General features: G+C 36.8%; 1 protein-coding gene across 2 annotated transcripts in view; it reads left to right on the top strand.

Moving 5' to 3' along the window:
* The window catches only part of UNC13C (unc-13 homolog C), a 585,929-nt gene that overhangs the window by 478,660 nt on the left and 80,723 nt on the right, over window positions 1-26,546 (top strand). For both annotated transcript variants that reach the window (XM_047074451.1, XM_047074449.1), the window contains 3 exons: window positions 7,046-7,195; window positions 11,846-11,969; window positions 21,383-21,439. In XM_047074451.1, the coding sequence (XP_046930407.1) occupies window positions 7,046-7,195; window positions 11,846-11,969; window positions 21,383-21,439 (331 nt within the window). The remainder of the gene's footprint in view (window positions 1-7,045; window positions 7,196-11,845; window positions 11,970-21,382; window positions 21,440-26,546) is intronic.

The raw sequence follows: 26,546 nt of genomic DNA, 5'->3' as shown, positions 1-26,546 counted from the left end.
GATCACAGCCTGAGCCAAAACCAAGAGTCTGATGCTTAATGGACTGAGCCACCCAGTTGCCTCTATTTTTAAACAATAAATTTTCCTTCTCTATAGTGTGGCTCTAAAGAGAGAAAAATCCATCCTAGATAAACTTCATTTTGACCCTATAGGAAAAATCCATTAGATCATCATCAAATGTTAAAATAGAAAAGCAAAAACATCTTTAAAGAGGTTCATTAACTTCATACAGATTTGCTTTAAAAATTTTTTAATGTTTATTCATTTTTTGAGAGAGAAAGAGATAGTGCATGAGTTGGGGAGGGGCAGGGACAGAGGGAGACACTGAATCCGAAGCAGGATCCAGGTTCTGAGCTGTCAGCACAGAGCCTCATGAGGGGCTCAAACTCATGAACCCTGAGATCATGACCTGAACCAAAGTCAGTTGTTTAAGACTGAGCCACCCAGTCACCCCCCAGAATTTGCTTTAAATATTAGTTGGATAAATGTTCACTTACTGTGTTCTGTTATCAGATGGCACTATCAAAATTACTCTAATGAAGGTTATCTATCTCTTTGAACCCCACTCATCAATTATTATTGGGTTCTAGAAAGATATATGCTTAATAAATATTGATTAGATATGCTACTTTCAAATCAGAAAGACTAAAAAGAAAAAGACACTAAAATCATCATTTTTTCCCCCAAATATAGCAATGATGAAAAGTAAAGAAGAATCCCATATTGGCCTTCTCTTCATTTTTTTAAATTTTTTTTTTTAATTTTTTTTCAACGTTATTTATTTATTTTTGGGACAGAGAGAAACAGAGCATGAACGGGGGAGGGGCAGAGAGAGAGGGAGACACAGAATCGGAAACAGGCTCCAGGCTCCGAGCCATCAGCCCAGAGCCTGACGCGGGGCTCGAACTCACGGACCGCGAGATCGTGACCTGGCTGAAGTCGGACGCTTAACCGACTGCGCCACCCAGGCGCCCCTTAAATTTTTTTAATGTTTGTTTATTTGTGAGGAAGAGAGAGAGAGAGACAGAACATAAGTGGGGAAGGGGCAGAGAGAGAGGGAGATAGAATCTGAGGCAGGCTCCAGGCTCTGGGCTGTCAGCACAGAGCCTGACGCAGGGCATAAAACGACAAACTGTGAGATCATGACCTGAGCTGAAGTCGGATGCTTAACCCACTGAGCCACCAAGGTGCTCCGGCCTTCTCTTTATTATTCATGGTCTTTATGTAGCCCACCTTCACAGCTCAGGTGCTGAACAAGAGACAGCCTTGCTGTATTGAGCCCAAGGTGATTGCTCTGCCTTCTGTTTTGTGTTGTTAGCTGACCTGGATGATTGTGCTTACTTGACCTAGATATTCATAAGCAATTTGAAGATTCTGTGTGCCTGGAGTTGGAGATGCCGACATTGTCCCAGAGACGTTCGGGCTTACTGGCTCTGACTTGAGTGACACTTAGTTGATGGAGGCCTTTGGTCAGTCAATTTGGGCCTACCTCTCTTCAGTGCAGTTGTGAATTATTAATATGTGGTTAGCAAAAAAAAAACTGTTGCATTAAGCTAGGAAGACAAAAATAGAGATTATTTAGCAAAGTCAGGGAAAACAAAGAGGTGTCTGGGATAGCAAGGGGTGTTCAGAACCTAATGGGAAATAAGATGACTAAACAGAATAGAAATTAGAATATAAATAGAAAACATATATTCAAATTACTTTCTGGAATATAGCCAAATCATCCTTATGAATAAATACTTTTTATTTTGTTCTGTTTTGTTTCGTGGGAGGAATATTCAGTTTACAAAGGCTGAATTTATGATTTGAAAAAAATTGAGCGAACTTCAGTTATGAAATAAGGAGTGATGCTTGCTGTTAGAAGAGCACTGGAAGTATTTTGTTCATGTGAAGCCAGCTATTTTCACCTAGATATTGAAACTCCTGGTTACCCAGCACTATTTCTTCATTATTTTATTAAATATAGTGAAGAATTTAGTATTGTGTGCAACTATGGCTAAGATTATTGGAATAAACAACCCACATGCCATGCTTTTCTTATAAAAAGAATAATTATTATATACCTGTTGGTATGAATTTATTTCCCACACAACTGATCAGATTATCATACCAGGTGGATGGGATGGCTATAATGATCAGCGTGACCACACTGTAAAGTCAAACTGGATCATTTTAGTCTGAATCAACCTTCTTTAGAGTCAAAATTAGCAGTCTAGAGCCTTAATATTAAGTGTATAATTAATTGCCCCGAATCTGTTTTGTTTGGTGTTCTCAAAACCCACAATCAGGGGCGCCGGGGTGGCTCAGTCGGTTAAGTGTCCGACTTCAGCTCAGGTCATGATCTCACACTCCATGAGTTCAAGCCCCGCGTCGGGCTCTGTGCTGACAGCTCAGAGCCTGGAGCCCCCTTCGGATTCTGTGTCTCCCCCTCTCACTGCCCTTCCCCTGCTCTGTCTCTCTCTGTCTCAAAAATAAAAATAAAAACATTAAAAAATTAAAAAAAAATAAAACCCACAATCACATAATTTTTGTATATGGAACTGGTAGGATGATTTCACAGTAAAGCCAGGGCAGAGCCAAACCACACATCTGAAGCCCAGGTTCCTGGGACTTTGACATGCTTACAGGAATCAATTCTTTTTATTTTGTCATGTTCTGTTTTGTTTGTTGGGAGGAAACTAAGTGATATAGTTTCAGTGATATCTTAAAGATGTTCTTACAGATGTTCTTACAGTTGTCAAAACTCGTGCCACTTAGGTTTCTGCTTATATTTTGGAGTTTGGCTTTTGGCTTACTACATTTCTTTTAATGATGCCTTTGGTACCAGTGGCTAGCTGGATTAAGAAAGGAATTCATGAACATTTCCTAGGAATTCTCCTGTTAGTATTTGACTTCACGGGTACTTATAAAATCTGTCATTATTAACTGGTACCACTTTTATTCAAGCTGATTGCTACAGACTTCTCCAACTAAAAAATTCACACAGAAAAAATATTTTAGGTGAACTTACCAAAAATTAATAGAGACAAAAAATTTTAGGTGAAATGCAGGTGTTGGTTTATCCTGGATTAATGTTAAGGTAAAATGTAACTGTCTCTGATACACTGATAACCCTTCTTCCATATGCCTGATCTCACACACGGAGCTGGCTTCTGGTGGGAGTTCACCATATGGGTCTATTGTAGGAGAACTCATTTAAACATTTTTATAAATAACTATCATAACTTCTTCTGCTCAATCTATCCTCCACTCCAATACACTGATTTGAGAAACAGTGCAAAAGGAAGCGGCTATTTCAAGGGTGATTATTACTACAGTCAGCAGGATCACTGATGACCCAGTGGTAAATCAACTAATTCATATTTTCCAACATTATCTACCTTGCTTTTCTATTGTCCCAAATATTTGCCACTGTACCCTCACTAAATACACACACCACCACTATCAGCACTTACTTTCTCACATTCTGCACCATGCCTACCCCCACCTTCCTCCACAACAACTACCTAACAAAAGTCTAAAGGCAGGTCTGGCCAGGTAAAAGCCAAAATACACATACCTGGATTCTTCTGGACCTGAGTTTAATTCAGTGAGACATCCTCTTTTAGATAAATATGCAGGGAGCTAAGAAATGAGCTACATGCATAGGGGCAAGCTGAGGTTCAAGGATCCAGAAACCAAATACAGATACCAAGTCCAGAGAGGCAGGAATGGTATTGTCAACAGTAAAGCAAGTCCAGGAGAAGTCGGGAGCCAAAGATGGATGATGGTAAAAGTAGATTCAGGTCTTGACTCTATGCTCAAAATTACAGAACAGTTTACTTATAAATCTGCTATATAAAGTCTAGGAGGCGGGCACCTGGTTAGCTCTGTCCATTAAGTGGCTGACTCTTGATTTGGGCTTAGGTCATGATCTCACGATTTGCGAGATCGAGCCCTGTGTTGGGCTCTGTGCTGACAGCATGGAACCTGCTTGGTATTCTCTCCTCTCTCCCTGCCTCTCCTCCTGCCCACTGTCCCTCTCTCTCTCAAAATAAATAAATAAACATTTTTTTAAAGGTCCAGGAGGAAGGAAAACATCCAAGTTGTGACAGCTTAAAATATATCAAAGATTTCCAATATTTGGTAGCAAAACCAAAAATTAGAAAAATAAAATATTGGATAACAGGCTAAGTAAAATATTTTCATGATGTAAATTCTAAAATAAATTCTCACATGTGCCACAAGAACAAGACATTCTGTGTTTTGTTCATTGATACATCTTCAGCACCTATGAACTGAGATTGGCACATAAGTGTTCTAAAATACTGGTAGAATGCATGCAATGATAAATACTTATATTTTCTACTTAATGGTAGCATTATATGGTGAAAATTCCTAAACTTCTATATAAAATTTTAGAAATTAGCACATTTGGAAACGACTCAAATAATATGAACTCTATAACCTTTGTGTGTGGGGGAAGAAGAGGGAATGGACTGACGTGATTACAGTACTTTCTTTTTTTTTTTTAGTGTTCATTTATTTTGAGAGAAAGAGAGTGTATAAGCTGGGGGAGGGGAGAGATAGAGGGAGAGAGATTCCCAGGAGGCGTCTACACTGTTAACATAGAGCCTGACATAGGGCTCGATCTCATGAATCGTGAGATCATGACCTGAGCAGAAATCAAAAGTCAGATGCTCAATCGGGCCTGACCCACTCAGGCACCCCAACTGTGATACTTTTTTAAATAGACTTTTTCCTTCTAATCATCACCATTCTAGTGATGGGACCATTTTACAGGTTGTCATTTATCCCCATTCTCCTAATTTTTTTTTTCTTGCCTGCCGGTACATCTCTAATAATTACTCCTGTTGTTAGAAGTGTGAAAGTAATAGACACTATAGAAGAATGATAGTGATGATGAGTCTCCATTATTTAAATGTCCTTTGTGCCAATTATTTCAGTAAAAGATAGAAAGAATGAAGAAATAATGCTAAAGATTACTTTTCACATACTTATTTAAATCCTTGGAGTGGTGAGGCATCTGGGTGGCTCAGTTGGTTAAGCATCTGACTTCAGCTCAGGTCAGAATCACGCAGTTTGTGGGTTTGAGCCCTGCATCAGGCTCTGTGCTGACAGGTCGAGGCTGGCACCTGCTTCGGATTCTCTCTCTCTCTCTCTCTCTCTCTCTCTCTCTCTCTCTCTGCCCCTCCCCTGCTCGCTCTATTTCTCAAAAATAAATAAACATTAACAAAAATTTTAAAAAGTCCTTGGAGTGGTGAGGTAATAGAAGTGGGTGGATGGAGAGGGTCCACTGATACATTCAGCCACTTGATCTTGAGCAACTTCTTTGTGCAAAGTGTGACATCTGGTTCTGTGGTGTGGATAAGTAGCACCAAAAAAAAAAAAAAAAAAAAGTTCTTGCCTTCATAGAGCTTACATTCTAGTTGGGGCAACAGGCAATAAACAAATTAAAAGTATGCAATGTGTCAAATAATAACAATATATAGAGAATAATAAAGCAATTAAGAAAAAAAAACTGTGAGGAAATGGAGAATGATAGAAATGTCATTTCAGATTGAGTGTTCAAGAAGAATTTTCAATGGACATGGCATCTGGTGTATGACTAAGAGTGAGGGACCAAAAGACCCATGAGAAATTTCATGGGAGAGGGAACATAACAGTGTCTATGAGATAAGAGTGTCCTCAGAGAATTCTAAGAACACTAAGAGTTAGGATACTTTATGATGACTTCCTGATGGATTGGATATTGGTATGAGAGAAACACATTGGACTTCTAAGTGGAAAGGTTTCATAGGCAGTTTAACAAAGTGGTCTGGAGCTCACATTAGAAGTCAGGTCTGCAGGGGTGCCTGGGTGTCTCAGTTGGTTAAGCCTCTGACTTCAGTTCAGGTCATGATCTTGTGGTTCATGAGTTCATGCTCTGCATAGGGCTCTGTGCTGACAGCTCAGAGCCTGGAGCCTGCTTCGGATTCTGTGTCTCCCTCTCTCTCTGCCGCTCCCCAGCTCACACTCTGTCTCTATCTCTCAAAAATAAATAAACATTAAAAAATTTTTAAAAAGAGGAAGTCAGGTCTGCAGATGTGTATTTGGGAATCACCAGTATATTGACATTGTGAAAGCCATGGAACTAGATACAATTGCCAAAAAAAGCTATATTTGACAAAGAAATGGAGTGGTCCAATGATCAAGCCTAGTGGATTACAATGTAGGGTTGCCAGATAAAATATAGGATATACACAATTAAATTTGAATTTTAGGTAAAGAATGGATATATTTAGTATACATATGCCTGAAATATTGCATGGGGTGTACTTATCCTAAAAAATATTCACTATCTGAAATTCAAATTACCTGGGTATCCTGTTTTTTTTTTAAGTTTCTTTATCATTTATTATTTTTGACAGAGAGAGAGACAGCAAGCAGGGAAGGGGCAGAGAGAGAGGGAGACACAGAATTGGAAGCAGGCCCCAGGCTCTAAGCTCTCAGCACAGAGCCTGACGCGGAGCTCGAACTCAAAGAGGGAGAGATCATGACCTGAGCCATAGTCGACTGAGCCACCTGGTTGCCACATATCCTGTCTTTTTATTTGCTAAATCTGGTAACCCTACTCCAATGCTTAGAGGTCAGGTAACTGAGAACAGAGCATAGCCAGTGAGATTAGAGGAAAGCCAAGAGGGTGTGGAGTACCAGATGCCTAGTGAAGAAGGTGAATCCCATGCCGAGAGTCTTTCAAAAACATTTTTCCAGTGCTCAGAGAAATGCTCAGCTATTTCTGTGAGAGATGGGGCCAAATAAACCCCCACTCAAATTAATTCAACCTGAAGAGCATTACTTTTTATCTGCTTATATGGGTCCCAAGTAAGCTTTGATTGCAACAAAATTTTTTGCAGCTGAACAAGAAGTTTGAAGACTGATGAGCATGGGAATTCACACCACTTGAAACAGATCAAACTCCTTGGAGTTGAATTAAACAGACAAAGACAAAGGAATCATAAATGCTTGTTTTTATTTCGGAATTTATATTCCTTATTTTCAGTTTCCAGCTTATCATTGAAGACTGTATAAAACAGATGAGTTTTGAACTAAATCAAATGAGAACAAATGGAAATACTGCATCTAATAAGAACAGTGCAGCAATGGATGCAGAGATTGTGTTAAGACCCCTCATGGACTTCTTGGACAAAACGTAAGTTTCCTACCTAGTTTTCTCTTTAACCACCGCCCTAAATTTGACTGATACGGTTTTTAAGAGAAAAAAATTGTTTTCCTCTACATAAGATAGTTTTAAAAAGTCTTCTGGAGAAATACGCTAATTCATCACAAAGGAAAAGACTTTTAGTTCATTACTAGATACGAAAAAAGCAGGCATGACTTTGTGCAGGAAAGGAAATAAATAATGATAACTAAGGAATTTGCTGTTCTGAGGGGAGAAAACATTAGGATTTGATGCTTCTCAGATAAGATACTGTTTTGCATCCTCTTGGACATCAAAAAAGACTGGATTGAGTCCAGAATGTCTGATTTCATGTCAGAAAACTGAAGAAGAGAATAGCACAAGTATGAGCAGAATTAGTTCAGAGGCAAGTAGACTGCCTGACTCAACCTTCAGTAATTTATTGAGCACCTATCTGTATCAGACTTTTTATTTTAGGCACTAGATAGTGACAAAAAAGAGAGTCAAAGTCCATGACTCCATGGACTTATGGCCTAGTAGTAGTGCGAGTGGGTGGAAATGGAGGCCTTTGTGACCAACTAAGACTGTGTTCTTAACCAAAAAGGCTTGATTTTTTTAATGCTTCTCAGTTCCTACTCTTAGAAATTCTAATTTCATAAGTTTGGAGTAAGGTCAAGGCATCTATATTTTAAAATAAGTCCACAATGGGGAACCATTGATCTAAAGCAACCAGAGACATGATTTCTTAAATAGTGGAACTTAACACCAAACTGAAGGTAGAAAAGTAAAAAATAATTTTGAATGCCTACGAAGGGAACAGTGTTATACCTGGTGGTTTCATATGTTACCTCATTTAATATTGTTGCAGCAAATCAATTGATACCAAAGGGACCAAGATAAATAAGCACATAATAGCTTTCTTTAAAGATAAGGATAACAAAGAAAGAATTAGTAAAGAGGACCTCTTCTATATATTTATGACATATTTTATTCATTTTTCAAAATATTTATTTATTTTTGGAGAGAGAGAACATGAGAGAGCACAAGTGGGGAAAGGGCGGAGAGAGAGAGAGAGAGAGAGAGAGAGAATCCTAAGCAGTCTCCATACCATCAGTGCAGAGCCTAAAGCAGGACTCAATCTCATGAACCATGAGATCATGACGTGAGTGGAAATCAAGATTCGGAAGCTTAAACGACTGAGCCACCTAGGTGCTCCTTTGATGTAAATTTTAATTCTATTTCCCTTTGTTTATAGCTTACTGCATAACCAAGACTTACTGCAGAACCAAGTGTTCATTATCACTTTAATTTCAGTTTTGGTAGACAAATTGTCTATTCTGTTTGTATGAGGAAATATCTAGGATATAACTTAGCAAGAGGGAGGTGGGCATGTAGTTGTAGAAGAAAGGGAGAAAAATCATCTTCATTTCTTGAGTTTCTTAATGTAGACTTTTACCATTTAATTTCCTGTATAACCCCTTGACATTTTTATCTTATTAGATGGCTCTTTCTATGACCAATACAGAATCATATCACATAAACACACTACCATTTGGTTGTGAATGTGATGGTGAATAGAGAGCAGGACAAAGCAATCCTCTTCAAACTCCTATGGAGTGCCTTATGGTTTTAGACTTCCAGCCAGTCATTTATCCAAATGTTGTGGAACATAGAGAAAGTTCTAAGTTATCCTAATCCTTTTAACTACTAGCTGAGAGACATTGAATCCATTTCACCATCTGTAAAATGAGGCCAAAACATAAAGTCAGTGGACCCTCCTTTTCAGCATATTTAGATTATTTTACTGTCTTAATTTTATTAGAATTATACAACATTATATAATTTATATATATATTTTTCTAATTCTTAGTAGAAAGGGACAGTATATAAAGATACAAAAAAACATCTATGAGCTTTAAAAATTTGTCAAAGATTTAAAATTTTTGGAAAGAGATATGAGGCATGAAGAGTTGCACAAATTCTCAAGGCTAATAAAAATGTGTAACCATAAAGCCATTTGTTAGGAGAGATTTTTAAAAGTCAGGTATTCTGTTCTTAGGGAGCCAACAGGTTAGGAAAAATACAAAAATAAACACAATAAGGTATAAGTTAATAATTCCTTGTTCAAACTATCATTAGAAATTCTGTTTGCATTAGATCTTTCTAGGTGGGTAGGACTTAGAGGTATGGAAATGAGGGATAGGAATTCTGGAGGAGGGAGAACAGCTGGATACTGTCTTCATGAAAATCCGATCAAGTGTATGACAGCAAATCTCTCTTGCCAGGTGGAATACATGATATTTGAAAATTGTTTGGTTAATTGGTCTGTGGTTAACCAATCTAGATAGCTCAGTTTCCAAAATATATGTTTTTCAGTTTGCATTATAGAGTGGGTTAACTCTAAATTAAGGAAGCAGTTGCTAGATCTCCTGTTTGTTCATTTAAAATGAACAATGGAGGGCTTAAAGTCTTTAAGGTAGCTTTGAGAAAAATCCCCTTAGAAATCGTGTTATATTATAAATGTATAGGCTCTCTTTGTGTAGCCTCTTTAAATAAAACATGTCTGTATGTTTCATTTTCTTCACCAAGACCTCACCACTCTATAAAATGAACTGTAAACTCTATTTCCAGCTGGCAGAAATCCCATGCAGAGCTACAAACATGTCAAGGGTTTTATACCTATTCATTCATTTCCAGTCTGAGCAGAATTAGTTGGCATGCCAAGTGTATGAGCTGACCCTAAAGACAAGGTCAATGCTTAAACCCAGACCTTTTGAAAATGGAAATTACACATCTGCTACAAAAATGGCAGATTGGTTTTGTCTCAAATTACCCTAGGAATATCTCCGAGGTTAGGTACTTTGGTTCTGCTGTGACACATCTGCTGGTTTCTACCCTGTGTCCCTATCATGAATGCTACTCTCCAACAGTGGTTTCCAAATAGTGGGGCTACAGATTCCATAACTATGCACAGGGGTCCCAACACCCACTCCCACCATCTAAAGGAGGTTATTTTCATATGTTTTCCTGTATTAGGTATCTGCATACAGTAGAGTTCGGAGAAATAATTCTACATAAATAGATATTTTGGAAATCTTTCCCTTAGCCTCTCATATGTCACCTGCATTTAGATATTAATTATATATATTTAAAATAGTCAACTCTATCTCAGAACCAGAATTGAAATTATAATTTCTGAGTCTAAAAGCATACAGAGAACTTAGGAGCACTGTAGGGAGTTGATGAAGCTATCCTGAAATACATGACCCACCTCTAGCCCTCTGTGAAACAGGTGTAATGAACTCTTATTAAAGTAGCCTTAAAGAGTTGAGTGTCCTATTGCAGCACATTCAGTAAATATCGATACAGCACTGTGAATTGACAGAATGTTGGGCCTTCATATGGTAGCGTGTTTGTCCAGGGCATTATGGCACATTGGATAACACTGGATTTAGAGGACTTTTCAGCCCTCACTTAATAGCTTCACTTCCTTGAACAAGTTCCCTAACTTCTCTGAAACTGATGTCTGTTTGTTTTTTTAAGTTTCATTTATTTATTTTGAGAGAGAGTGTGTGTGTGCATGCACAAATGGGGGAGGGGCAGAGACAAAGAATCCTAAGCAGGCTCAACACTGTCAGTGCAGAGCCGAACCCAAGGCTCAATCTCATGAACCACGAGATCATGACCTGAGTCAAAACCTAGAGTCAGACTCTTAACCAACTAGCCACCCAGGAACCCCTCTGAACCTGTTTTTGATTTATAAAGTGAATGTAGTAATAAACAAAAAGCATTTGCAGAAGAGTTTTCTAAATTTAGGTGTTACATAAATACCAGATGATGTTATCATCATTCTCACCATGAGAAGAATTTATAAGAAATATAAATATAAACCTATTCACATTGGTAAATTTGGCATCTTAAAAAGCTGATCTTAGAAAAACAGAACAGATTGGTAACTGCCAGAAGCTGGGGGATTGGGAGAGTGGGTAAAGTGGTCAAAAGGTACAAACTTCCAGTTATAGGATAAGTAAGTCCTAGGGATTAACATATAGCATTGTAACTATAGTTAACAATATTTCACTGCATATTTAAAAATTACTGAGGGTAGAGTAGATCTTAAAAGAATTTTTAACTGCCTGAGGTAATGGATGTTAACTTATTATGGTAATCATTTCGTAATATATATGCATATCACATCATTATGTTATACACTTGAAACTTACACAATGTGATATGTTAATTGTATCTCAATAAAACTGAAAACTTTTGACTCTTGAGTAAAATTATATGCATCTTTGTTGTTATGTTGGAGCAGTTACAGATAGTGATAAAAATGTGTTTCTTTAATGTTTGGCCTGCATCATGAACATGGGGTATGTAGTAAATATGAATTAGGAATGTGGGTAAAAATCATCCACTTTGGGAGCCTTGATGTCAATATAGGAAACAATTTAAGGGAAGTGATATGCTCAGTATATTTTCTACCAGTAGTGAATCATCTAATATGTAATATGCTGAAATGTATTTTTTTTCAGTAAACAAAATTTAGCATTAAGGCCTATTTATATATTTAAATCTCAGTATTGAAAAATGTGAATTTCTGATCAATAAAAAAGTTGATACCTTGATATGAGGCTTATAAGTGACTGTGTTTTATTTCAGATTAAGTCTCTCAGCAAAAATCTGTGAGAAAACCGTCCTAAAGCGAGTTTTAAAGGAGTTATGGAAGCTAGTTCTTAACAAAATAGAAAAACAAATTGTCCTCCCTCCTCTGACAGATCAAACAGTAAGTATTTAAAACCAAAATTTGAGTATACTTTTTTTTTAATTTTTGAGATATAGTTGACATACAAAGTTAAATTATCTTTAGGGGTGCAACAGTGATTTGACAGTTATGTACTTTATTTAATACTCACCACCATAAATGTAGTCACCATCTGCTACTGTACAAGGTTATTAAAATAATATTGATTATATTCCCTCTGCTGTACTTCTCATTTCCATGATTTATTTCATAAGTGGAACTTTGTACCTCTTAATCCCCTTCATCTTTGTTGCCCATTCTCCCATACACCTCTCCTCTGGCAAACACTACTTTGTTCTCTGTATTTATGAGTCTATTTCTGTGTTTTGATTTATTTGATTTGTTTTTTAGATTCCACATATAAGTGAAGTCATATGGTATTTGTCTTTCTCTTTCTGACTTATTTCACTCGGCATAATACCCACAAGTTCCATCCATGTTGTCATGAATGGCAAGATCTCATTTTTTTTTAATGGTTGAGTAATATTCAATTGTGTGTGTGTACATATGTATGTCTACATGTATACACATATGTACATACATACATTAATTCATGGTGCAGACCAAAAACCAAAGAAACACATTTTCATACACACACACACACACACACACACACACATCTTTTTCCATTCATTAGTTGATAGACCCTTGGGCTGCTTCCTTACCTTAGCTATTATAAATAATGCTGTAATAAATAAAGAAGTGCATATATCCCTTTGAATTTGTACTTTCATTTTCCTTGGGTAAATACTCAGGAGTAAAATTACTGTATCATATAGTTTATCTGTTTTTAGTTTTTTGAGGAACTTCCATAATTTTTTCCACAGTGGTTCCACCAATTTACATTGCCACCAAGGAAAATGAAGTGCATGAGGGTTCCCTTTTCTCCAGATCCTCACCAACACTTGTTATATCTTGTCTTTTTGATTCTAGCCAGTGTGACTAGTGTGAGGTGATATTTCATTATGGTTTAATTTGAATTTCCCTGATGATTAGTGATGTTGAGCATCTTTTCATGTGTCTGTTGGCCATCTATATGTCTTCTTTCAAAAAAGGTCTATTCATGTCCTCTGACCATTTTTTAATCAGATTATGTGGGGGGTTTTCTGTTTTCGTTTGGAGTTTTTTGGTGTTGAGGTGTGGAAGTTCTTGATATGTTTTAGATATTAACCCCTTATCAGATATATCATTTGCAAATAGCTTCTCCCATTCAGTAGGTTGCCTTTGCATTTTGTTGATTACATTGCTGTGCAAAAGCTTTTTAATATACTATAGTCCCAGTAGTTTGCTTTTGTTTTATTTCCCTTGCCTGAAGAGACAGATCCATACATATGTTTCTAAGGACAATTCCCAAGAGATTACTGCCTATGTTTTCTTTCAGGAATTTTATGGATTTAGATCTCACATTTATGTCTTTAATCCATTTTGAGTTTATTTTTGTGTGTGCTGTTAAGAAAGTGGTCACGTTTCATTCTTTTGCATGTAGCTGTCCAATTTTCCCACTACCTTTTGTTAAAGACACTGTCTTTTCCCCATTTTTCATAATTGACTCTTTGTTGTAGATTAATTAACCACATAAGCATGGGTTTATTTCTGGGATCTCTATTCTGTTCTTTTGATCTATGAGTCCATTTTAATGCCAGTATAATCCTGTTTTGATTACTATGGCTTTGTAGTTTCTTAAAATCTGGGACTGTGATACTTCAAACTTTGTTCTTTCTCAAGATTGCTTTGGCCTTTCCAGTCTTCCATATAAATTTCAGGATTATCTGTTCTGTTTCTGTGAAAATGCTATTATTATTTTGACAGGGATTGCATTGAATCTATAGATTTCCTTGGGTAGTATGGACATTCTATCTTCAAATCCTTGAGCGTGTTGTGTTTTTTCATTTGTTTGTGTCATCTTCAGAATAGAAGTCTTTCACCTCTTTGGTTAAATTTATTCCTAAGTATTCTATTCCTTTGGTACAATTTTAAATTGAATTGTTTTCTTAATTTCTCTTTTTGGTACTTCATTATTAGCATATAGAAATGCAAAATATTTCTGTGTGTTAATTTCATATCCTGTAACTTTACTGAATTCACTTATCAGTTCCCATTTTTTTGGTGATGTCCTTAGGCTTTACTATATATAGTATCATGTCATTTGCAAAGAGTGATAGTTTTATGTCTTCCTCGGCAATTTGGATGTCTTTTCTTTCTTTTTCTTGTCTCATTATGAAGCCAGGTCTTCCTGGCTTCCTGTGCTGAATAAAATTGAGAGTAGACATTTTTTTCTTGTTCCTAATCTGAGAGGAAAAGCTTTTATTTTCTTCCCCATTGAGGATGATGTTAGCTATGGGCTTTTACATGTACAGCCTTTATTATGTTATATTTTCTCAGATGCATTTTCTACATCTATTGAGATGATCAAATGAGCTGAGCTGAAATCAAGAGTCAGATGCTTAACTGACTGAGGCACCCAGGCCCCCCTAGTTGAGGGTGTTTATATGCATCTTCATCAGGGATGTTAGCCTGTAGTTCCTTTTTGTAGTGCCTTTATCTGGTTTTGGAATCAGTGTAATGCTGGCCTCATACAATGAATTTGGAATTTCTCTTTACTCTTATTTTTTGGAGTACTTTGAGAAGAATAGGTATTAACTCTTCTTTAAATGTCTGTTGAATTCATCTGTGAAGACATCTGGTCCTGGACTTTTGCTTGATGTGAGTTTCTTTATTACCACTTCAATTTCATTACTAGTACATATCTGTTCAATTTTTCTATTTCTTCCTGATTCAATTTTGGAAGATTGGATGTGTCTAGGGATTTATCCGTTTCTAGTTTTTCTCAGTATTCTTATAATCCTTCGTATTTCTGTAGTGTCTGTTATTTCCCCATCTTCATTTCTGATTTTGAGTACTTTCTTTTTTTTTCTTTTTGAATCTGGCTAAAGGTTTACCAATTTTGTGGGACATCTGGGTGGTTCAGTTGGTTGAGTGTCTAACTTCAGCTGTGGTCATGATCTCGTGGTTTGTGAGTTTGAGCCCCACGTTAGGCTCCGTGCTGACATGTCAGAGCCAGAAGCCTGCTTCAGATTCTGTGTCTCCCCTCTCTGCCCCTCCCCCACTTGTACCTCTCTCTCTCTCTGTCTCTCTCTCTCTCAAAAATAAATAAACATTTAAAAATATTAAAGGATTATCAATTTTGTTTATCTTTTAAGGAAATAGCTTTTGGTTTTGGTGGTTATTTGTTAGTCTCTATTTCTTTTATTTCTATTCTGATACTTATTTCAATCCTACTGTGGGCTTTGTTCTTTTTCTAGTTTCTTCAGGTGTGATGTTCGATCATTTATTTGACATTATCCTTGATTCTTGTTGTAGGTTTGTATTGCTATAAATTTAGAACTGCTTTTGTTGAGTCCCAAAGATTTTGGAGTGATATATTTCCTTTTTCATTTGTTTCCATGGATTTTTTAAATTTCTTCTTTGATTTTTTTTGATACATTGATACATTGTTAAGTAATATGTTGTTTAGCCTTCATGGGTTTTTTTTTTCTTTCATTTGTTTGAATTGTAAATAATTTCTAGTTTCATACTAATGTGATTTGCAAAGATGCTTAATAATGATATCAATCTTAAATTTATTGAGACTTGCTTTGTGGCCTAACACGTGATCTATTTGTCCTGGAAAATATTCCATGTGCACTTGAAAAAAAAAGTGGGTATTCTGCTGTTTTGAGATGGAATGTTTTGTACATCTCTGTTAAATCCATCTAGTCTAATGGGTCCTTCAAAACTGTTTCCTTTTGATTTTATGTCTGGATGATTTGTCTATTGATGTAAGTGGGGTGTTAAAGTCCCCTAAAATTATCGTATTATTGTTAATTTATTTCTTTATGTTAATGTTTGCTTTATGTATTTACACGCTCCTATGCTGGAGGCATGGATATTTACAAGTTTTACATCCTCTTGTTGGGTTGATCCCTCTGTCATTATATAATGCCCTTCTTTCAATCTTCTGCAGTCTTTGTTTAAAAGTCCATTCCATCTTACATAAGTATTGCTACTCTACCTTTCTTTTTATTTCTATTTGCATAGAGTGTTTTTTTTTATCCCTCCCCTTTCAGTCTCTATGTGTCTTTAGGTATGAAGCACATCTTGCAGGCAGCATATAGATGGGTCTTTTTTAATCTATTTGAGTCATTCTGTATCATTTGATTGGAGCATTTAGTCCATTTACGTTTAAAGTAATTATTGATAGGTATGTACTAACTGCCATTTTGTTGCTTTCTGGTTTCTGTATTTCTTCTCGGTTCCTTTTTTCTTTTGCTCTCTTGTGGTTCAGTGGCTTTCTTTAGTGTTAGGCTTAAATTTCTTTGTATTTTTTGTACATCCATTATGGGCTTTTGATTTGTGGTTACCATTAGGTTAATATATCATATCCTATGTATATAGCTAAGGACCCGGACATTTATGAACAACTTATTTCTTTCTTTTTTTTATATGAAATTTATTGTCAAATTGGTTTCCATACAACACTCAGTGCTCATCCCAACAGGTGCCCTCCTCAATGCCCGTCACCCACTTTCCCCTCTCCCCTACCCCCCCATCAACGCTCAGTTTGTTCTCAGTATTTAAGAGTCTCTTATGGTTTACTTTCTTCCCTCCCTAACTTTTTCCCCCCTCCCCTTCCCCTATGGTCTTCTGTTAGTTTCTCAGGATCCACATATGAGTGAAAACATATGGTACCTTTCTCTGCCTGACTTATTTCACTTAGCATAATACTCTCCAATAAGTTTGAACACTTTCTAAAAGCACTAAATTTTTACTCCCACATTCACATTTTTTGTTTGTCATATTTTAAGTATTTTTATTTTGTGTATTCTTTGACCAATTTCTGTACATATAATTGATTTTATATTTTTGTGTTTTAACTTCCATACTGGTTTTATAGGTAATTAGTCTGTTACCTTTACTATATGTTTGCTTTTACCTGTGAAATTTTTTCCTTTCATAATTTTCTTCTAGTTATATGTCTTTTCTTTCCACTTAAATAATTCCCTTCAATATTTATTATAAGGCTGGTTTTGTGGTAATAAACTCCTTTAACTTTTATTTGCTGGGAACTTCTCTCCTTCAGTTTTAACTGATAACCTTATCAGGCATAATATTTTTCATTGTAGGTGTGTTCCTTTCAGCATGTTGGCTTGCAGTTTCTGCTGAAAAATCAGCTGACAGCCTTACAGTGTTTCCCTTATATGTAGCTGTTTTCTCCTGGTGCCTTTAAGATTCTCTCTATATCATTACATTTTGCCATTTAATTATTATGTGTCTTGGTGTGAACTTCTTGGTTTCATCTTGTTAGGTGAAAGCACTCTGTGCTTTCTCAAGCTGGATGTCTGTTTTCAGATTAGGAAAGTTTTCAGCCTCCTTCTCTCTCTCTTCTCTTTCTTGGATTTCTAAAATTCACATGTTACTCTTGGTGATATTATAGAGGTCCTTGACCTATTCTCAGTTTTTACTTTTTGCTGTGCAGCTAGGTTGCTTTCTTTGACCCTGTCTTTCATATTGCTAATCCATTCTTCTAGTTTATTTTTCATTTCAGTTAATGTATTCTTCAGCTCTGACTGGTTATTTTTTATATTTTCTATCTCCTTGTTGAAGTCCTCACTGAGTTCACTCTTTTCTCAAATCTGGTAACAATCTTTATGACCATTACTTTGAACACTTTATTAGGCATATTGCTTATCTCCATTCATTTAGCTCTTTTCCTATGATTTTGTCTTGTCATATTTTTCTGTTGCCTCATTTTGTATGATTCTGTGTTTGTTTTTATGTATTATGAAGTCATCTGCATTTCATGGTCTTCATAGTAATGACCTTGTGTAGAAGAGCTCCTGCCTGTTGTGTCCTTGCAGCTTAGTCTCTTCTGGTCACCAGAACCAGCTGCTCCAAGGTTGTTCCCTGTGTGTACCCATCTGTTGTGGCTAAGCTGTGACTCCTGTGGGCTCATTGGTGGGTGGGGCCAGTACTCATTCTAGCTATCTACAGTTGGACAGTGACAGTTGTTTGTATACCGAAGGGCAGTGCCTGCTCCCCATGCAGTCATTTAGAGGCCCAGTGACAGAAACTGTGGACATGCTGGGATGTGGAGTTATCTGTCATTTTGATGGCAAGAGTCACTCTAGAGAGGCACTTGATCAGGGCATGTATTGATGGCAAAGTAGATGGAGACTACTTTGCCCACAATAGCCCACAAGTGTCCAGGTATTTAGGCTGAGGAGGACAAGAAAAATTGGACCTGCCAGTACTTTGTTCCCAGAGAAAACTCCTGCAGATTGCAGACCCTCTGGCATACATCTTAAAATTAGCCGATCAATTTCACATATAACCCAGGCATTTTTCAAACTATTGCTTCTGTGGTTCTGGCCAAGTTATTTAGTTTTCTGCCTTTATAGGGGCAGGGACTTGGTTTTCTATAGTCATCCAGCTCTCCCAGAGTGGGTCCCCAGGGCCAGGGGTACCCACTGTAGGGTCTGATCCCCTCACTTCTCTGTGCTTATGATGTCCCTACTGTTTGCATCTCTGCTTCTCCTACCCTTTTTGATATGGACTTCTCTTTACAACTAGCTGTGGAAGGTCTGTTCTGCCAGCCTTCAGTTGTTTACAGAGTTAATTGTATAGATATACCTGTTTCCTTGGTGTGACTATGGGATGAAGTGAGCGCAGGATCCTCCTGTTCCATCATCCTCCCCCTCTCTCTTGATTATACTTTTAGTAACCCATCTAATTGTACTTTAAGTGAATGGTTTTCATCCAGCTGAAATGATAATTAAATCTATTTTGGGAAAACATCTTTGGTAAAGACTATCTAGACAATGATCATTCAAATGTATTTTAACATACAAATCAGTTTTAAATAATGTCAATAGCAGTCAAACTTCATACTTGACATTCAGAACCTCATTTTTTGAAGGAAAAGAAAGTATGAAAGTTCAACTCATAGAATTATCTGCTATACACATAATTTTTAAATTTAATTTCACTGTGAGAACCCAGGAAAATAAATTAAGGATAGAATATCCCCAGTTTGTTTTTTTCCTTAAAACTTTATAGTTTAATAAGATAAATCTAACCCTGCTATAGAGAATTTTTTTCTATTTTCCATTTTACTTTCATCTATTCCAACATGGAGATTAACAGAGGAGACACCTTCTAGTGGATCCTTCTAGTGGATTAGAAGAATGTGATTGTATCATACACAGTGAAATAAAAAGGAATAAGAAAGATCATTTGGCAGCAAAGTTAGACAACGGTCAAGTGGATACACAGTACCAGATATCTCAGTTCACAAACCCTGAGTCAAGCAAGAGAAGAAATAACCATAACATGTACCTGTTATGGAGCAAACAATTTTCTTTCTGTGACTGGGGAAGGCAAGTTGATGCAAATAAGGAGTAATTACAAACTAAACTGTTTTCACCATTAACAATGCACAGCCAGTCCATATTTATCCAATGAAATTATATAGAAAATGTTTTCTTGGGGCGCCTGGGTGGCGCAGTCGGTTAAGCGTCCGACTTCAGCCAGGTCACGATCTCGCGGTCCGTGAGTTCGAGCCCCGCGTCAGGCTCTGGGCTGATGGCTCGGAGCCTGGAGCCTGTTTCCGATTCTGTATCTCCCTCTCTCTCTGCCCCTCCCCCGTTCATGCTCTGTCTCTCTCTGTCCCAAAAATAAATAAACGTTGAAAAAAAAAAATTAAAAAAAGAAAATGTTTTCTTATAAAATGTTCCAAGAAGCAAAGATTCATGTTTTTATTGATTTTCTGCCAGCAAGTGATAAAATACTTTAGGTATGTAATTTGGCTCTCCATATACATAGGCTATAAACACACACTTTATTCTGCTAAAACACATAATACATTTCTATAACACCAGTTAGCTATGGTGTGATTGGTAAATAGGGGAATGATGTCAGTATAATCTGGAAGTTAAGCTGGTTTATATATAAATTTTCCTAGGTGGGAGATTCTGGAATGTAATAGAAGACCTATAAATTCAGCAGAAGGAAAGAGCATTCAACTGAGCTACTGCATAGGGGTGGTGGATACACTTGTACATAGTTCTTCTATCCAAAAAGATGAAGCTTGCATGGCTCTCACAAATGGCAGCCTACCCTCCCCCTGTGCTAAGAGCTCCACTTGCATGGGTACTTCCCCATCCCACACTTGTATTCTATTGTTTTGTTGATTTTTGTTTGGGTTATTTATTATTTTGCATTTTTAATGCCCTTTATAGCAGCCACCAGCCTCACTGAGCTCCCTGTGAACTACACAAGCTACCTCTCAAAGTAGCACTTAATGTTTTTGATAGTTGGTAATAAAATTGCGTGAGTTTCACTGTGCTGCCCATTTGCTGTTTTCCCCATGAGCCCTACTATTTCTAGTGCTCAGTTTTGTAGAATGAGGTTTTTCAAAATTACATACATCATGTTATTGCAGAAACTCTATATATGACATTTCATTTTTCTAAAAGTCTTCCCTAGCAAAGCTTACTATCACATCAATTTTCTCTAGCATTGAGATCTCAAAGTATGAAGCAATATCGATCATTCATTCATTCACTATGTGTTCTTTGAGCTTCTGGTATGTTCTTTGCCCTGTGGTGGGGATAAAAAATATTAGACACAGTTGCTGTTCTCATAAACTTTGTAGTCCTTAATTTCCAAATAAATTCACAGGATCCACTAAAAAATGAAGAACAGTACTTCAGAATAGTTGATTGTTCTCTCCTGAGGCAATACTCTAGGGCACTAATGAACTTAGTACCAAATTTAGTTCTTTCCTGTCACTTATGCCAACAGCCAAGTCTCTAGTTTTTCAATCTGGTAGTGCTGTGTATGGTTTATTCCTGTGTTTTTCAAACTCTTCCCACTTTTCAAACTCTTGTCCTAGGAAGATCCTCTGGCTTAGGGAGGAGCTAGGAGGGCAGGTCTCTGATAGGCTGCACAGCATTGGAGGAGAGGCAGCTTCGTCTTCCTCAGCTCTGTATCTTGAAAGTTTGCATAGATCTAATTTGGTGCCACATAGAGTGAGAGAGCTACCTCTAATATAAACAAACAAATGTTAAAGATCATTGATTTAATCCATATGTTACATAAAAATGGCTACATTAGTAGTAACCCATGCAGTAACTCAGCCTTCAGGAGTGGGATGCCTATGAGGACAATTATATTGCCAGCAGTACGAGATCTCTTTGGCCCAATCTGTAAAATAGACCAATTAAGTATGTATGGTATAAATGTCACAAATGTAATAAGGGAAATAAAGCAAATTGTCTATTGACCACCTTTCTACTGGGTACTGAAGATTTAAGACTGACCGAATATTCTCTCTCCTTTTCTGTGTGTGTCTCTAGGGACCTCAGATGATTTTCATTGCAGCTAAAGATCTTGGACAATTATCCAAACTGAAGGTAATAGATCTCTGTGTTGATTTGAGGGGGCAGGGGCTGGAATGTGTGGCTATTCTGTATTTAAAGTACTCACATTGTAAGTCTTAAATGCTTTAAATTATGGCATGAAATCTCATCTCAGAGCCCAAAGTGTCATGAATTGAGATGTCCTAAGTGCAGAGTGTGGTCATCCTTGACCACTTGCCTATATTCAGTGAGTCACGTGTGAAGCATATAGTGATGTAATTGGACCTTTGAAAAATTGCAAAGTGTTTCTATTGCTGTGATGAGATTTAAGATTTCTATATTTACCTCTGTTCACAGAATCTGTAGTTTTATACAGGTGCCGACCAATATTGTGATGTAGGTGCTGTGCACGTTGAGATGCTGAGTAAATGGAAACATTTATCGTGTATCAAAAAAAAAAAAAAATCAAGCACTTAGGTAGTTCAGTTTGTTAAGTGTCTGACTTCGGCTCAGGTCATGATCTCACAGCTTGTGAGTTCAAGCCCCACGCCGGGCTCTGTGCTGACAGCTCAGAGCCTGGAGCCTGCTTCAGATTCTGTGTCTCCCTCTCTGCCCTTCCCCAACTATCACTCTGTCTCTCTCTGTCTCTCTTAAAAATAAACATGTTTTAAAATTTTTAAGGAAAGAATAAAGGGATTATTGGTTGTCTGTGAAAAGTAATGAGCTAACTACAATTCAGCAAGAAACTGTCCTCCTACTAGTAATGATATCTAGCATGGCAGGACTAAGATGTATGAATGTACTCTCACAATCTGCTTTAAGGATGAATCAGGCTGGGGCACTTGAAGGGCTCAATCGGGTAAGTGAACCACTCTTCATTTTTGGCTCAGGTTATGATCCCAGGGTTATGGGATCAAGCCCTGTCTTGGGCTTGGTGCTAAGGGTGGAGCCTGCTTAAAATTCTCTCTCCCTCTGCCACTCTCCCCTGCTCGTGCTCTTTCCCTCTCTCAAAACAAAAACAAAATTCAGGTCAAAATTTAGGGACTGAATTGTACGGTTTTCTTTTTTCCTTCATATGTCTAATATTTCAAATTAGAAGGGCAACTAGGAATTTTTTATTTTGTGTTCTAGTTTTCAGCATTACTTCTTTTGGGGTAAATTAGATAACATATTTTCTTTCTTATACTAATCAGGCTTTGTATGAATAAAGGCAAAGTTGAGTGCTTCACAGAAATCCATTAAAGTCTACACAAATCTTAAAGGCAACAAAGCTAGTGTGGGAAAATGAAACTCATCAAAGCAGCTATTGAACTTGTCAATATATTCAAGCATATTATAAATGAGGATTTGCTGACTAAATAACCCTACCCTTTATTATTGCTGAAATTCACAGGACTGTGCAGGGAACCTCAGGTTCTGTCCTTCAAGGATAGGAACTTCACTGGCTAAAATACATACTGTGCTTCTGTGACTGACTTTTTTACTTAGAATAATGTCCTTCAAGTTCTTCCATTTTGTTGTATATGGGTAGATTTCCTTCTTTTTAGGAGCCAAATAAGATTCCATTGTATGTACATACCATACTTTCTTTATCCAGTCATGCATCAATAGATGACATATAGGCCAACATTGTGCCTATCGTAGAAATACATGATGTTTTAATTCCTTTTTTGTCTCTTAGTATATAGTGTGTATCATGGGGATGGGTTCCAGATGCGAAACTCCTTGGTTCAAATTCTACTTCAATTGTTTCCAAATTGGCCAAAGTATCCAACCTTTTTACTCTTCAGATTTGGCATTTGTAAAGTGTAAAAAAAAAAAAAAAAAAAAAAAAAAAAAAAGTTAACACTTGGATTACTGTGAGGATAAATTAGATAATGCATACCTTATCTTTGCATGGTAATTGCAAAAACTATGCCACCTCCCACTCACAGAAGGTGGCAGCTCAGTTAGGTATTGCTGGAATTGTTTTGTGTATATAACACAGGAGAAGGATAATCTATTTGAATGCATAATTACTTACTGAGATGAGGTAGGTGTCCTATAATTTCAGTACCCTAAAGTATATACTTGCTCAGAAAGTAACATTAAAAGCTAATAATCCACTTAAAATACTGCATTGTCATCTACAATTGCTTCCCACAGGTATTCAGTTACGTTGATGGTTTGGAGGAAAGGTAAAAGGTAGAAATTACTGCCACGCACATCTTGCTCCCTTGCTTTATCCCCCTTATTTTCTTCGTGGGATTTCTATTCCCTTCTTTGAAAAATACGTTTATACAGGGTTGAAATTTCTTATATAAAGCCATGAAGGTGAAACAGCATAGTATCTCATTACAAAAGAAATGGCCCTGGCCCTGCTTCTAGCATCTGTGTGATACCAGGAAACATACTCTATCTCCCATGGCTACTGTTTCCTGAGTTAGAAGTTATATCAGCCAGAACTGTTTTCAGTTCCAAGTGCTAGAAAGCCAGACTAACATAAACAAGGGAGGAATTTATTGCTACATGAAATTTTATAGTCCTAGCTAACTCTGCTTTCCATCGCTGCTTGATTAGGAACTCAAAGATGTTACAGAACCCAGTTAGTATCTCTCAACTATGTTCTTTCCTTGTTTGATATATGGCCATAACAAACCTACCTTTCTATTTTCTATTACCAATAGCATCATTCAAACTTGAATTGTGTAGAGGAGAACACCCAAATTGATGTGGGAAATTCCAGCAAATACCACCAGCACATCATGGGCTCTGATATGAAGCCAGCCATTGTGACATAGGCCATTTGGCTTAACTCACAGACCAACCCCTGAGCTGGGGGTTTAATCCACGCTGTTCAAATCTTATGAACTTTTAGTGGACTAGAGACAGCTCCCTAGAGGGGAGCTATTAGTGGGGGGAAATTGGAGTTCACAAAAAACATAACACTTTAGGACTTTAGGTCCCTTTGCAACTTGCAAACTTCTTCAAGAATATACTAAACTAAAAACAAAATTTTAATAAGGTGTCCTAAAAGGATTATATCATCAGCACTGAAATAATCCAAAGGACTAAAAATAGAATCTTGTATACATAGGTGATAGAAAAATAACATAGTTCTAAATTATATTTTTCTATTATTGGTCCTTGATTTTTTTTAATTTTTAATTATTAATCTATTTGGTCATTATTATTTGAATTACAGAAAAAGACCTTTAAAATATTATGCAAAATTCAAATTTTTGTCAGAATAAAGAACTTCAAATTTTACAAAGTCATTTTCCCTTATTTTATACTAAAATGTCACTTCCATTTTTTTTTTCATTTTAAACAATGGGCCTTTACATTTTTCATATATTAGTTTGAAAGCATATTTGGATAAATTCAGAAGTCCTGTATGGAAATATGAACAAATAACTTGGGTGCCTGGGTGGCTCAGTGAGTTAAGCATCCAACTTTGGCTCAGGTCATGATCTCTCAGTTCGTGAGTTTGAGCCCCGCATCGGGCTCTGTGCTGACAACTCAGAGCCTGCTTCAGATTCTGTGTCTCTCTCTCTCCTCCCCTCCGTTGCTTGCCTTCTGTCTCTCTTTCTCTCAAAAAAATAAACAAACATTAAAACATTTAAATCAAAAAACACAAGTAACCAACTTATTTTAAAGAATACAAGGTCAAGAAAAATAAAACAAGGAGGGAAATTGTTTTTCTGCATTTGATTATGATTTAATAATAATCCATTAAAGAACTATTCAGCCATTTGACATATTCTATATTACTTCCTGGTCTGGAGCTTCATAATGTATGTTTACTATGTATGCCCAAATTATTGCTGTTTAATAGGATCAGATTTATTTGGCATGTTTTTTAATGTTTATTTTAAACATTAAAGAGAAGCAGAGAGAGGCAGAGGACCCAAAGCAGGCTCCGCACTGTCAGCACAGAACTCAATGCAGGGCTTGAACTCACAAACCTTGAGATCATGACCTGAGACGAAGTTGGACCCTTACCTGACTGAGCCACCCAGGCTGGCATAATTTTTTTAAAACATAAATTTTCATGGAGAGGTGATGCAATGTTAAAACCAATTAATACATCAAAGACTGTAAGTTTACTTACTGCAAGCAAGCAGTAACTCATTGGGCAATAACTCATTGCCAGCCCCTTTCAGAGATTCCCTTACTTGAAAGAACTATTTTTAAATCCCAGAAAATTATTTCTTACAAAAAATATTTTTTCTATAATATAGAAGGAGTTGAAGCCAGAGATTTAATATGAAATACTTATATTTACTTACTCTAAAGCATTTCCCCCCTATAATTTAGTAAACATTTCCCATTAATGTTTGAGTCTCAATGGGTAGTTAATACTCATATTTTTAAAATATTAAATAGACTTATATGTTTGAGTTTAAAACTCTATCAGAGAAAGATGTAGTAAGATGCAGAATTGTATGTGATGGGTCCATGAAGCATTATATCATTTTTTCAAAACTACCCAAAAGAATATGCTTTCATTCAAGCGTATTGAACCCTACAAGATATGCTGAAAGAAGTACAGTTCAGCTACCAAAAATATACTGAATGCCTAACAGGTTATAATTGCCAAGATAGGCCCTGAAAGACTGCAGACAAGATGTAGATCAAGATTATCTTCAGGAAGTCATGGTATCTACCAAATAACAGAATAAGAAAAGGGCTACAATAGGATGAGTCACTGGGCATGATTGCACAATTTGTGCATTGCACACAAGTGCCTGTCTGAGGGAGCAAATAAACTGCTCTAATAGAGCCCATGCTCCACTTGCCAAACCATATGTGTTGTTGTAGAGCTGTGCCCTGTAGAAAAAGAGGCACCTGTTATTACTGACAAAAGGCACTGGCTGATCATTAAGTCATTCATTCTCAGAGCTGTGTCCACCCACATGGCCTTTCCTTTAATTAGCATAGAGGCACCTAGGTAAGTTAGAATTTAAGCTCCAGGAGGACAAAACTCTTTCTTTTACTGAACAGCATATCACAATCACTAGGACAGCACTGGCATATGATACGTTGTTGGCTAGAATAGTGGCTGCTCTGGGGATATTATCAATTTGGGGAGTGAGGAATTTTTAACATTTTTCTCTTAGATTTCTATTTCTTGTATTATTGTCTTCAACTTTATACCATGATTTCCCTAAAAACTTTG

This window comes from Lynx rufus, unplaced genomic scaffold, assembly GCF_022079265.1.
Source record: "Lynx rufus isolate CCGP_SWC_20201006 ecotype Redwood Valley unplaced genomic scaffold, mLynRuf1.p SCAF_13, whole genome shotgun sequence".
Lineage (NCBI taxonomy): Eukaryota > Metazoa > Chordata > Mammalia > Carnivora > Felidae > Lynx > Lynx rufus.
The sequence above is the reverse complement of the archived record's forward strand: the minus strand, read 5'-3'. Positions and strand labels throughout refer to the sequence as shown.